Below are 14,856 nucleotides of genomic sequence, written 5' to 3' on the forward strand. Positions count from 1 at the left end.
AATACACTACATAACTGACCAGCTCCTCAGCTAGTGTCAATTCTTCAGAGCTCCTTTGCCCTTCAATTGAGCTAGGACAGTTGGCAGAAGTTGAAGAGCTGACCTATTATATGTAGCATATTTAAGGCTAAAAGAAAAGGAGTACTTGTGGCACCTTAGAGACTAACAAATTTATTTGAGCATAAGCTTTTGTGAGCTACAGCTCACTTCATCGGATGCATACTGTGGAAAGTGTAGATCATCTTTTTATACACACAAAGCATGAAAAAGGGGGGTAGGAAAAAACAAGGGGAAATAGGCTTGAAGAGAGACTAGGAGTGGCTAAGTCATTATGCAAGGTAACCTATTTCCCCTTGTTTTTTCCTACCCCCCCACTCCCCCAGACGTTCTTGTTAAACCCTGGATTTGTGCTGGAAATGGCCCACCTAGATTATCATACACACGGTAAGGAGAGTGGTCACTTTAGTTAAGCTATTACCAGCAGGAGAGTGGGGAGGGGGGAGGTATTTTTTCATGCTTTGTGTGTATAAAAAGATCTTCTACACTTTCCACAGTATGCATCTGATGAAGTGAGCTGTAGCTCACGAAAGCTTATGCTCAAATAAAGTGGTTAGTCTCTAAGGTGCCACAAGTCCTCCTTTTCTTTTTGCGAATACAGACTAACATGGCTGTTACTCTGAAACCTGTCATATTTAAGGCTGTTTATTTAGCCTCTGCAAACAACAGACAGCATCTACTCAATGGAAGCTCAGTCCAAAAAATCCTCCCTCCCACCTATTTGACCAGAGTGATTGTTGAATGGCTGATGCTGTCTTGAGTTCTTCTGAAGCCATTCCCTAGGGAAAACAATTAGGTTGTTCTAGTAATGTGGACATTAAAGATCCCATGGCTTTTGAGAAAGGGGTTTGCCCCCATGTCTTAGGCAAACTGTTGCCTGTCTCCCAGCTGGGCAGTGTGCTGTGGACTGGTTGATTGCCAGATGCGTTTCACTTGGCTCTATCCTGTTTGGAACGAAAAAGGCAAATATAACACTTTCACACCCTGCCCTGATGCTTCCATTAAGCTGCTTTATTTTCCATCCTCACACCATGCCCCTCCCCCCGCCCCCTTTGTCCATGCAGGGATATTTTAATTCTTAACCTATTTGAGGCAAGGAGCTGGTTGAAAAGTTCTGAAATTCTTTGCAATTTTGTGTGTGAAAAATATGCCCGTTTTAGGCCAACTCTACTTCCTACTTACAGGCCCCATAGCTGAATGCTTTGAACAGTGGACAATTTTTCCACTTACCTGATTTTAAAAAAGGAATCATTGCCCTTGTGGAAGTAGATACATCAGAAAATTAAGCTAGCAGGATATTAGCTCAGAGTTGGCTTTAGAGGAAACTTTAAAACTCTTGGTTTAGTGTTGCTCCTTTTCTCTTTGCCAAAGATCAGCCAGTGGTTTATTTGCTCCCAAACACTATGTCTAAGATAGGCGATCCAGCAGCCTAGCTCAGGGTAATGAATTGCCTCCCACTACCCCTGCCAAACCTGCTCCCTGGGTGTTGAGAGAACATTTGGAATCACAACTAAGCAATGATTGGCAGAACCTGGGAAAGGTGAAATGTACTAACCACTCAAACATCGAGGAGTCCAGCTTGTACTAAACTCTCTCTCAACACTAGCAACCTCAAGCTACCACCAAATATCTAGTGCATAACTACCACAGTCATGGGCAACCTACAACCTCTTATCTTCCCCACCCCTGAGCTAAATGAAGCTTAGCCAAAACATCTCCAATGCCACCTATCAATACGCAGGGCCTGGTTAACATACAGCACTGGTGGATGACCTCCTGCTGTCTATAGACAATGGCCATATTTCCATATTCATCTTTGGACTCAGTCATAGTAAGCCACGAAGCTCTATCCTCTCCTCTGTATTAGTCAGCATCTGTATGAAGGGGATCAGGTGAGAGAACACTAATGGCAGAGTCATCAGTATTTGCATGACACCTAGCTCTATATTACACCCACAGAGCTTTCTTGGGGCCCAGTCACAGTCAACACCTGGAGGAAGCAGAATCCAAGGAAGGTGGAAATAGATTAAAGAACTTGTCTCCTTTTGTTAACATCCCCCTGTGCTGACAGTAGCTGCTTGCTGTTTTGGGGCTCAATTGGACTTCTATTGGATGACAGGATGGCCTCAGCTATGACAAATGCCCATTTCCACCTGCGTCTGGCAAGAATGCCATGCCTCAGCCTATTGTATTCAAACCTGGCTGTCGTGAGCCAAGTCTTCATGAGATCTTGGGCTTAACATTGCAACTGATCTCAGAGTGACTATCTTCAGTCCTAGGTGATACTGCCTGGTGGGGAATGCAGCAGCCTATCTACAAGCCACAACAGGGTGTCACAGGCCCAAGTTCCTAAAAGATAAGACTCCTGCCTCAACAGCCCCGATTTTCAGAAGTTCAGCGCACAATCAGCTCCCTCTTGACTTCAATAAGAGTTGCTGAGTGCTTAGCACTTTTGGGAAAATCAGCCCACTTATTTAGAAGCCTAATTTTAGACTTTTTAAAAAATCTTGACCAGAAGTTATGTAGAAGCAAGATGCTCAGAGAGGGGGCTAAGAATGCTATAAGAATGTAGATTTATTGAGCGCAGCTGCACTGCTGTCCCCCTCCCCAGTGGAATGCTCCGCTCATAGAGCGCTTGTATTTGCTAAACCTCCACCAGACCAAGTTCTAACTGAAACCATACTTAAGATCATCCCAATACCAGGCAGACTAAGTGTTCTTGCATAGCAAGTCTTGGCTCTTTGTGTAAGTGAATTATAATCTTTACCATCACTTTTGCTTACCTCTGCCACAACCACCAAGTAGCCTGATATAATTCTTCATGTTTAGGGAGCAGCTTACGTTATGGTTTCATGAAAGCTAAATGAAGACGTATCAGAATCACTATCCTCTGCCCCCCCATCCCCAAGTTTCCCTTTGCTGTTTTCAGAAGGGAAAATAGAAGTGTCAATCATAAAAGTTCTACCTATAAATCACTTATGTAAGTACAGGTTTCAGACTGGCAGCCATGTTAGTCTATATTCGCAAAAAGAAAAAGGAGTACTTGTGGCACCTTATAGACTAAAATTTATTTGAGCATAAGCTTTCGTGAGCTACAGCTCACTTCATGCATCCAATGAAGTGAGCTGTAGCTCACAAAAGCTTATGCTCAAATAAATTTGTTAGTCTATAAGGTGCCACAAGTCCTCCTTTTCTTTTTATGTAAGTACAGAAACTCATTCAGGTCTTCCATTGGTGATTCATAAAAGATGTTTGCTGACAGCACTAAAATATATGTACCAATGGCACTTCAGATCACTTTAAAAACACTAAATTAATCCTCAACACTCCTGTGAGGCAAGTATTAGATCTATTATGCAGATGAGGAAAGCAGAGACCAGAGGTTAAAATGGACAAGGCATCTGTGCCAGGGTTTGAACTCTGGAACTTCTGGCTCCGAGTTCCCGGGTACAGGATTCATTTTTTGTGCCTCAAATGATTTCCAGGCCAGCAGATTTTTGAAAGGTTAGTTCTCGTTGGTATCTGCGGTGTTCAAAATTGAATGCATTTATCAAAACTTAGAACAAAAACTATCCTTCACCCCTTCTACCTCCCACCAAACAGGAACGGAAGTAACACACTCGTGTTGGACACACCATGACGTTGGACGTGATTCCAGGTTACAGCTGGACACAGTTGTGGCACGTAAATGACATGACCAACTAACTTGGCTTAAAATTTGCATGACATGAAAACAAACTTCTACAGAATTTAGGACACATTTAAAATCTTTTTTTAAAAGCTGACACTCCCTTAGTGTTTACAATTTTAACACCAAAATCTGGAAGTAAAATGGATTTAGTTTTCTATTGCCCAAGCTGAACTGAAACGAGTAGATTAAAAAAAGTGTTCAGTTTTAATAACCATTTTATTACATCGGTAAACAAAAACTACGGGATTTTTAAAACTGTCAAACAAGGACTTGCCAATGAATTAAAGATTCATAGAAATTGTTTCACCTTTATTTAAACAGAAGCTAAAATACTGAACTTTAGTCACTGATCAGAAGCGTTTCTGATGCAGGGAAAATATAAAGTGTAATACAATAATTATAAGAAAATCAAAATTAGTCTTGTAAGCTAATTCCTGCCTTGTGCTGGTTAAGAAACAGATTTTATTGGAAAATCAGCTGTATATTTTGATATTATAAAAACATGTCTAATTGTGACATTTTCTCAAAGCCTGAAAAGTAAATTATTCCCTTGCCATGTGACACACTAAAAGAGAGCACAGGGTGAATTCAAGTTTTATTTGGCCTCTTCAGGATTCTATCAAGAAAAAAAATTGAGAAAAGAGGAATCCTTAATCCCAATCTGACGGTGGACAGCAACATCTTCTCGGTGTTCCACAGCAGCGGGCCAACTGCGTAAGAGGCTTGAGCATCTCTAAAGATGCAGAGGAATACGGATGTCAAGGTAGGTGATGATTACAGAGTGGCAGATCTGTCTCTAAAATAATCAGGGCCCAGCATGTTTAGAGGCTTGAAGATAAATAGCATGACTTTTATTCAATACACCTGTTATTGCTGCTGGCAGAGAGCAATCACTTCAACAATATTTACTGGGTATTCATTACTATAAGAGCTACATCATCATTTCATAACAGCTTGGACTGAAGTACATCATGGTGCTCAAACAACCAAGTGCTGCAGGTTCCAGTCCCTTCAAATGGAGAGGTCAACCGAGAACTCCTTTTCTTGACAGGGACATTTGTCTTCTCTCTTCCCTTTTAATCCTAATGCAGCAGATTCATAACCGGAGCAGCAGCATCCTGCACCAGAGGCAACAGAATCTTGCCCAGTGGTAGAAATCTCTTGACTGCACACTGTTAGATTATACGTATCTGTAAAACACATACATGCCTTCTAGTTCTGGACAGTTTCTGAAGGCAATTTGAGGCCAAGTTCTGTACTCTTACTTGTGTTAAGTTATAGCTCACTGAAATTCAGAGGAAGGGTAGCCCAGTGGTTAGAGCAGCAGCCTGGGTTTCAGGAGACCTGGATCCAACAACTCACTCTGCCTCAGGATTCCTGTGTGACTCTGGGCAAACAGTTTAATTGCTCTGTGCCTCAGTTCCCCATGTGTCAAATCTGGATCATAGCACTTCCCTACCTCTCAGAGGTGTTGAGAGGATAAATGCATTAAAGTTTAAGATGCTCAGATACTACTGTAATGGGAGCTATAAACTCCTAAAATGGATCAGAACTGGGCAGCTTGCAGAGCAAGTTATGAATCAAAATGAGGGTGAGCAACAGAATCTGACCCTTAGTAAGTAGAACAGATACCATGCTTAAGACCTCAATGCATCTGTTTTCACATTCAGTTTAACACCAAATGCAATGCACTTGATATTGTTTACAATTTTCAATTAAATGGGAAAGGCAAAAAAATTATACCTGCAACTTGAAATCAGCGAGGAACTGAAACGGTTGAAATAATGAAAGTAAAACACTACTTCAAACAAATACCTGATAATTCTCTTCTGCTGCTGTATGTGTGTGTATCTAAGTAGGGAAATACATTTATCTTAGATGTGCTTGGAACAGAAAATTTCTAAATTATTTTGACGATGCGCTCTCAGATATTACTAGTCCTACATCTAACTTTTCTGAAATTTGGTCAGTCATTGCTACTTTTAAAAGATTATGTGTAAAATTAAAAACTGTTCACTTGCAAAGCACTTCAGCAATAAACCCCCCAAGTTTTAAGGGAGTGAAAGGGAGCTATCAGATTATAGTTTCACAGAAGTGGTTTGAAATGAGAACCATGAAGACAGCAAGATCAGAAAACATTCAAGTTAATGGAAACAAGTCTTTATTAAGTAACTTTTAATATCAGAAAAATAAAACTCTTATAATTCTCTTTACAGCAAATATATAATATCAGTGCTTTGGCCATCATAAGTTAAAGGCCCTTTATCATAAAATATATGGTTTTTAAACTTTACTCAAATTGAATTTATAATCCCTATGACCTCCCTACATATACATAACAAAAAGAGTGTAGTAAAATTAGCAAATACTAAACTATATTGATAGTTTGTCATTGTTAGTTTGTGGTTTATAGAAATGGTACACGCACCTAATATCTGTCGATTCCTTGGCTTATTAGTTGCAGTGTACAATGCAATAAAATACAAAATACATGCTTGGTGAACATTTGTTCATATCTACAAGACTGGAGCTAAAGATTAGGTTTCAATACTGACATTTAACTATTCTACAAGCAATTAGCATTAAAGTTATGCATTACATAATATGCCATCAAGGCAACTCTTATACTGAAAAAATCGTAAAATAAAAACCATTATTTGTAAACTTTTATACGAAATGTAACTCTTCAAGTGGAAATAAAAAATAAAATTTCTGTATATTTACTAGTTCAATACATAGAATTTGTTTTGCTATACTGAGGAAAAAAAGCTTGTGTGTGTCTTGGGAAAAGAACGCTTAAAAAAATAATAGAAATTCTACTACAACGCCACTTTGTGTGTGTGTGTGTGGGGGGGGGGGGTGGTTCGTTTTTTCAGATGCCAGCACAGATTTTGGAACATACTGAGGATGAAGATGCTAGAGACATCCACAGGTTGAAATGTAAGCAGCACATTTGAAAGACATTTTTTGTTGCGATTGGAAACAGTTTTGAAATGACGTAAAATAATTGAAGGGCCATGGTCACAGCTGCTTTCAGGAATTATACAAGAGCACATACACGCCTCCCCCTTTTTCCTTTACATTACTAAAATAAAATATATATATATTGTATATATATATTTATATAATGTGCAAGACAAGTATGGATTGAACATAAAAATGCTTCACATTTTGAACTATATAATCTCTAAAATGTAATTTAAGAACACCTTGATCAGACTAGTGAATGGAATGTTAGCATCCTCACTATTAGCCAAAGTATGTGCACCCCAAAGTTCTTATTGAAATGGGATCAAGCCACAGCCAGGCTACTCCACATTCCATTAAGAAAAGCAGTGGGTAGGAATTCACAATGAAGGAGACCAAATCATTCCTGATCCTCTGAACATACCATTGTTCACAAACTGGGTGAGATGAAGGTCAATTTGGCAGTTTCCCTCCAGCCCCGCCCCCAATTAACAGTGATCTATTTAAAACTGCCAACAACCTTACTGATTCCCCAAAAAAATCAAACTGTGCATTAACAGGTTATTTGCAATACTGAAGAATTAGGCGTAAGTTGTTGTAAAATAAAACTAAACAAAACCCAAAACCTATTTCAAAACTGGCAGTGTAAAGAAGGCAGCATTGGAAGTGTTTTTTGATACATCAATAATACCATGAACCCTCCAGAGCAGACTAATTCTCTGTTTAGGCTATGGGGTTCATTGCCTCCAGAACTTAGATGTTACCAACACTAATACAGATCACTAGGAAAACCTGTAAAATTCATTTGTTTTCTTGGTTGTGAAATTGATCTAAAGTTTCCCCCCTACTGTTCCTTAACCTTATACCAGATGTATCTCTGATAAATGTGCCATCCATTTAAACCAAACCGGACAGAGACCATTAGATTTAGTGTTACCGTAGCAGCCTTTTAGAAAGTATAAATTTACTAACAACTTTAGCCTAATCCCAAGAAAACCCAATAACAGTCAGAATTAATTAGGAAGTTTACTGGGGGGAGTACCATTACACCCATGCCTTTAAGAGTTTAAAAAGTCCATATATAATATCTATATATATTTAAGAGTGAATTTGGATTGCCTGAGTAACAGCTGTCTGGCAAACTGGACATGATGGCGTTTCTTTTTCACAGATCTTGTTGGCACATTCCATACAGAAGAGATTGTGGCCACAAGGAACTAGGGCAGCAATAACTTCATTCTCAAAGCATATCACACAGTCATGCTTTCGTCTAGACTCGGGTGGTGAACTGGATGTGGAACCGCCGTTGGAAGAGGAGTAGCTGTTGGTACCATTAGAAAAAGCAGGGATGTATATTGGAAGGCCAACCTGGTTGCATGTACTGGGTGGGTCACTTCTCACTCTCCTAGCAAGCGGATGTTCCAAAGTTTCAGGAAATGTAGGTGACAGACGAGGAGTGGATGGCTGACTTCCTCGACGCTGAGCCTTCATGTTACCAGCAGGGTCGCTACCAAAGCCAGATAGCGGGTTTACTGGTTCAAAAGGGGCCCAGATGGTTTGGGAAGGCGTTGGTAAGGAGTCATATGCAGGAGAGTCAACTGCAAGATCTTCTGTGCCCATTGAAGGCAACGTTTCTCCAAACCAAAAGTTTCCTGTGCTGAATGGACTTGTTGGGCTGAAGTCAGCCAATCTATTGCTTCCAAAATAGGAATCAGTGGAGCCACTTCCTAAGGAGCTGGAGCTGTCATTTCTATAATTAGAAATCATTCTGGTGCGGCTAGGAGGGACAGGATTGGAAGTAAGCCAAGCAGATCCAAGAGTGCCGCCTTCAAAGCTCACATCTGTACCATTGTAATGGAAATCATTTTCTTCATTCAGCTCTATGTAGTTTCCTGTGCGCATGGCAATATGCATTTCTATTTCTTCACGTGCACGGTCTACATTTTCAGGCATCCCTGTAACCTCAAAGACTGGCTCCTTGTCTCTGCTGGGAGTAACAATGTACGTGTGTGTCTGCTGCTGAATTCTTTTGATTGTAGCTCCTTTGGGTCCAACCACCAGCCCAACTACACGGTAAGGCACCCTCACTTGGACTGTAGTCTGACCTGGCAGGTTGGGAGTACATGGCAACCCACCCAGAGCAGGACCATTTTTGTTGCGTGATGCTCTGATCATGGAGAAGTGTTCAGCTGCTGAGAGAATTTCCCTTTTGGCCATGGCTACATCCTCTTTTCGTCCAGTGACGACAAAAATGGGTTCTTCTCCTCGAACAGGGGTCTTAATGTAAGTATTCGTCTTGGCTCTTAATGCTTTTATTTTGCAACCTGTTTAGAGGAAAGAAACACACATTTAGTAAAGAGGGATTTTAGAAAACTACAAGAAAACAGTCTCCTGTTTTAAACTGCTTGCAAGCTTCAAGGGTGAAACCTGAAGCCATCTGTACTTCTCACACGTCATGTCAGTGAAAGCAGCAAAAACTTCTCTCTCAATTATGTCCATGTTGATCTGTGGTGACCACAAGGGTGAGACTAACACATTGTGCAGTAACATTATTCAATTGTAGTATTAAGGTATAATGTAAAAACACTTTTTAAAGTGATTAAGAAAAATCAATCTATTCTGAAGGCAACTCTTCCCAGTGCTTGGTCTATTCGATGAAGCGTTATTTCTGTGGGGCTTTTTCTTTTTTTTAAAAAACACATTATTAAAGACCGCACCTTTCCAAGGTTTCCCAGAGGAAAAAAGTGAAATTAAACTCACTGAGATATCAGAGTTGTAAGTGATGCAATTGAAGTTCTCATATCCCGGAGCATGGCGTTTACTGCACCATCATGAATTTTATGGAATGTCAGTTCTACTGACAAAAGCAATCTTCTAATCAGCGTCAAAGTTTAAGATGAAAGGACATTCAGTTACTTAGGTGCATGCTAAGGGTTTACCTGTGACAAGGCGGGCGGGGAGGGGGGAGAGGAGTAGAAATGTTGCTACTCAACTGTTCAATTCAACTCAACTCTTTTCAGCTCTGTCTACATCAGTTACTTTGTGATGAACCTTCAACGTTAGGACTGGTAGACCTCCACGAGTTGTAGTAACAGTGGGAACACCAGGCAAGGTGCGGGCAGCCTTTCAATGCAGTGTCAATTAGGCCTACGTCTTGTCTACACTCGTGCTCCATGAGTTGTTTATATGTCTATATATATATATATATACACACACACATACACACACACACGCACACTTTGGATAAATGCCCTCACATTACAGAGCAAATGTGAGGTATACATGGCTCCACAACCACTACGTGGCACTTAATTTCCACAGTGCCTGTAAATGTAACTAGAATTCTGTGTGTTTCTGGCTTTGTGGGGTATACTTCCTCAATCATGTCAAGATGCATGCTAAACACCGGCACAATTAAGCTAAACCCTCAAAAAACCAAATAAACAAGGCACACCAGCATGCATTAACACACGTTCCAATGACTTCCCTTGCTTCTCCCCATCAGAAGTGTTCAGTAAAGAGAAGTCAAACATTGACAGGAGTTAGGGAACAGACAATGCACACATGTACTATAAGCTATAGGTACTTTAATCAACATCCTCAAAACATGACATTTACCAAGAAGTGTCATCGTTACCAATGAGCACTGGTATAATTTATACTTTACTCTTGCCTCATTTCATAAGTGGAGACTTCCCTCCCAGCCTGTTGAGTAACAGTCTGCCAGTTTTCTCCTCATACTTAATTTGGTATAATCTTTGTACATTAGGTGCTTGCTGGGATTTTCGGGCTGTATTTACATAATGAATGCTGAAGGAGTAGAAATGAATAGTTAAAGAAGCTTTACACTTGTATAATTCAAAGTCTGAGGACAAAATGGCAGGCAGGCCTCTTCCTAAAATATGTGAGGATTTTTAGCATGTTGTGCACACAAACAATAAGAACTCCTGCTGCACATCACCAGGACCCAAAAGTAGCCAACAGACTGTCAGTGATCTGCAAAAGTTATGCCTACATTTCCTAAACTTACAAGATATGCCTACATTGCAGCTGGGAGCAAGCCTCCTAGCCCAGGCAGACAGACAGAGACTCGAGCTAGCAGAGCTTGAGTTAGTGCGATAAAAATAGCAGTGTGGACACCGTTACTAAGGCTGCAGCTCTGACTCGCTAGGCTTGAAAGCCCAAGCCACAATGGTCACACTGTGTTAGTTTCAGCCCCACTAATATAAGTCTGTCTACCTGGGTTGGGAAGCTTGCTTCCAGCTGCAGTGTAAACATACCCAAAGGGTGCCAACTTTAACATTAGCCGCTTAACAGCCATGGGGGGGGAGGAGGGAGGAGGAGAGAAACACAATTCAAAGGAAAGGAGTACTTGTGGCACCTTAGAGACTAACCAATTTATTTGAGCATAAGCTTTTGGTTAGTCTCCAAGGTGCCACAAGTCCTCCTTTTCTTTTTGCAAATACAGACTAACACGGCTGTTACTCTGAAACAATTCAAAGGGCACTTCGGCAAGGAAAACTATCAATTTAAGTTCCCCAAACATTTTGGTCTCAAAACATTACCTACTACGGTTTCAAGTAACACTGATGATTAGAATCGTGTGCGCGCATGTGCGTGTGTTGGGGGGGTGGGGAATCATTACCTCTTGGGGCTCCTCTGCTGATCCTTTCGAGGAGTTCAGAAGCTCAGGAGAGGTCAGGCCAGCTGGCTTGGGCTTGTGGGCCTTGGGCCAGAAAAATTGGTGTGCAGATGTTTGGGCTCAGGCTGCCTACAAGGGTGTAGGGTCCCAGAGCTTGGGCTCCAGCCCAAACCAGAACACCAACCTAGCAGTTTTTAGCCCCGAATCCCGAGCCACCTGCTCATGCCCTGAAGCTTTTATCCCCACGTAGATGTGCCCTAAGAAGCCCTACATTGCAATGCTGCTGTCAAGGTCAGAAAGCAAGCAGGCGAGAAGAAGAAACAGGTACAAATGGTGTGGGGGGCACAGCGCCTGTGCCCAACTGCTCTCCTTTGCTGAGCAGGCCCCTTTGCGTCAGCAGGAAGCCAAAAAACCTCATAAAAGGCTCTTTAAAAACATCACGGCTTTTCTATCAAATATTCCAGGCTATGCTATGTACAAGGATGCTTGCAGAAAGGGAAATTTTTAACTAATTTGGTAAAAAAAAGTCACCCCAAAAAATGATGATGTGTCCCTTTCATTTACTCTGTAAAGAAAGATTTTATGCAAGTGATTTGGGAGTGGAGTCTCCTAATATTCATATCCACCTAGCAGGACAATTGCCACACCAGCAATTGAGTGGGGGGGGCTAAGAAAAAGTCAGATGGCACAAGCAGTATGGGAGGTTGTAGGTATCAGCTTTTGGAGAAAGATTCAATTTCTCTGCTAACAACATTAAAAGTACGCCATAGCTCCTAATTTAGGTAATTTCCTCTTCTCCCTGTACACCCTAGATTGTGTTGTGGGCTTCCTACTCTGAATAAGTGCCCAATCTGCCCTTGGTTTTTGATGCCACCACAAACAGGAAGTTGACAAAGCAACATGAAATTTGCCTCTGGGGATAAACTAGCTCACTGTGAGCCCAATATGCTGCTGCTAAGCTAGTCAATGCAGTAAAGTCTTGTTTATCTGAATGACCCCAAATTGAAGTCCTATCCTCCTCATGTGCACCAACTATCCCCGGCCCCCCCACAGACACACGCAAAAATTACTTTAATTTCCTTCGTTCAACTTGGATAACTGATACTATGTCCTTTATTTCAGAGAGGGTATGAAACATGAACATTTAAAGAACTACTCTAAAGTGTTATGACTATCTGGCACAAAGTGTGATTTAAAATGGCATTTTTGAGCCTATTGAATACTAGTTTCCATAGTGCTTCACCAATCTGAATAAGTTACACATTCTAAACAAGTTTCCCTGGTAGCTAGTCTTCTGTCTCCAACACCCAGTCCCTGCAACCTGCAGGGACTTGTAATGTCAGCTGAAAACTCATAAAAACAATGCTTTTAATAAACTTCAGTCCCAATACAATTCACATTGTTAAGACTGTTTGTTTCACATGTCAGCATTCAGAATGGTGCACTGACCAAGAGGAGCATGGCTTTCTTTTAAGATACGACTCATCAGCCTAGAAAAAGCAAAGCCCCAGATCTGCCTCAGACATTTAAAAATTGGCTTCACAAGAGAGTGGTTTCCACCGAATCCAAGGTATACTCTCAAACTTTATCTGAAGGATAGAAAGAACTGCCACTGAAGGAAATCATTAGGACCTACCAAATTCATAGTCCATTTTGGTCAATTTCACAGTCGTAGGATTTAAAAAAAAATCAATTTTATGATTTCATGGTGGTGTAATGAGGGGAGGGGGTCCTGACCCAAAAGAGGGTCATGGGGGTTGCAAGGTTACTGTAGAGGGGTTTTGGGATTGTCACCCTCACTTTTGCACTGCTGCTGGCAGGGGCACTGCCTTCAGAGCTGGGCAGCTGGAGAGCAGTGGCTGCTCTTTAGCCTCAGGAGGTCATCTAGTCCAACCCCCTGCTCAAAGCAGGACCAACCCCAACTAAATCATCCCAGCCAGAGCTTTGTCAAGCCGGGCCTTAAAAACCTCTAAGGATGGAAATTCCACCACCTCCCTAGGTAACCCATTCCAGTGTTTCATCATCCCCATAGTGAACCAACCTCTAAAGCCAGTGCCATTGCCAGCAGCAGCACAGAAGTGAGGTTCACAGAGCATGGGTGGGGTGGGTTACCATATGTCCAAGTTTTTTTTCCCCAGAAGCCTCCCACGTGGATCAGAAGCTGTCCCAGCCAGCAGCCAGAGAGCTACTTGCAGCCAGGTGAAGTTAGAACATAAGAACGGCCATACTGGGTGTCATAAATATAAAGGGAAGGGTAAACCCCTTTGAAACCCCTCCTGGCCAGGGGAAAGCTCCTCTCACCTGTAAAGGGTTAAGAAGCTAAAGGTAACCTCGCTGGCACCTGACCAAAATGACCAATGAGGAGACAAGATACTTTCAAAAGCTGGGAGGAGGGAGAGAAACAAAGGGTCTGTGTCTGTCTGTAGTCATCTTGGCCGGGGACAGAACAGGAATGGAGTCTTAGAACTTTTAGTAAGTAATCTAGCTAGGTATGTGTTAGATTATGATTTCTTTAATTGGCTGAGAAAAGAATTGTGCTGAATAGAATAACTATTTCTGTCTGTGTATCTTTTTTGTAACTTAAGGTTTTGCCTAGAGGGGTTCTCTATGTTTTTGAATCTAATTACCCTGTAAGATATCTACCATCCTGATTTTACAGGGGGGATTTCTTTATTTCTATTTACTTCTATTTTTTATTAAAAGTCTTCTTGTAAAAAACTGAATGCTTTTTCATTGTTCTCAGATCCAAGGGTTTGGGTCTGTGGTCACCTATGCAAATTGGTGAGGCTTTTTACCAAACCTTGTCCAGGAAGTGGGGTACAAGGTTTTGGGAAGTATTTTGGGGGGAAGGATGCGTCCAAACAGCTCTTCCCCAGTAACCAGGATTAGTTTGGTGGTGGTAGCAGCCAGTCCAAGGATAACGGGGGTAATATTTTGTACCTTGGGGAAGTTTTGACCTAAGCTGGTAAAGATAAGCTTAGGAGGTTTTTCATGCAGGTCCCCACATCTGTACCCTAGAGTTCAGAGTGGGGGAGGAACCTTGACATGGTGGCACAGCGGTGGGATTAACCTGAAATCATTTGAGATCCAGTTGAGATTTTTTTGAACTAGAAATACAGATTTTAAAAAGGAAATTTTTTTTTCTTTGGAAAGAAAGTCCAGAAAGCAGCTTTGAAACTGAAAGCAGCTTGGTTTCTCTCTGCTTTGTGGCCAAGCAGAGACAAAAGGGGATTATCTTGTGAATTGCAGGTTTTCTTTGCCTGGAGGCAGGGTACTTAACTCCTGCAGGGAAATTCACAGTCTTCCAACCCAGAGGTTTTTTTTTTCTTTTCTTCCTAAAAGTAAATAGGGGGTGTGTGCTCTACCCATTTGCCTGGAGACAAAAGTGGCAGGGTTTTTTTTTAGGATTTTGATTTTTTTTTGTTTTACAAGGAGCACAGGTTTGAAAAGGAATTTTTTTTTCCTTTGGGCTGGGTAAGCAGGTTTCCAAGTAGTTGGA

General features: G+C 41.4%; 1 protein-coding gene across 1 annotated transcript in view; it reads right to left on the reverse strand.

The window, feature by feature from the left end:
* Nucleotides 1-5,957: 5,957 nt before the first annotated feature.
* The window catches only part of MEX3C (mex-3 RNA binding family member C), a 37,555-nt gene continuing 28,656 nt past the window's right edge, over nucleotides 5,958-14,856 (reverse strand). The window contains exon 2 of the mRNA XM_084629331.1: nucleotides 5,958-9,039. Coding sequence (XP_084485457.1) covers nucleotides 7,814-9,039 — 1,226 coding nt within the window. The 3' untranslated portion in view covers nucleotides 5,958-7,813. The remainder of the gene's footprint in view (nucleotides 9,040-14,856) is intronic.

This window comes from Lepidochelys olivacea, assembly GCF_965140295.1.
Source record: "Lepidochelys olivacea isolate rLepOli2 genome assembly, chromosome: 5".
NCBI lineage: Eukaryota > Metazoa > Chordata > Testudines > Cheloniidae > Lepidochelys > Lepidochelys olivacea.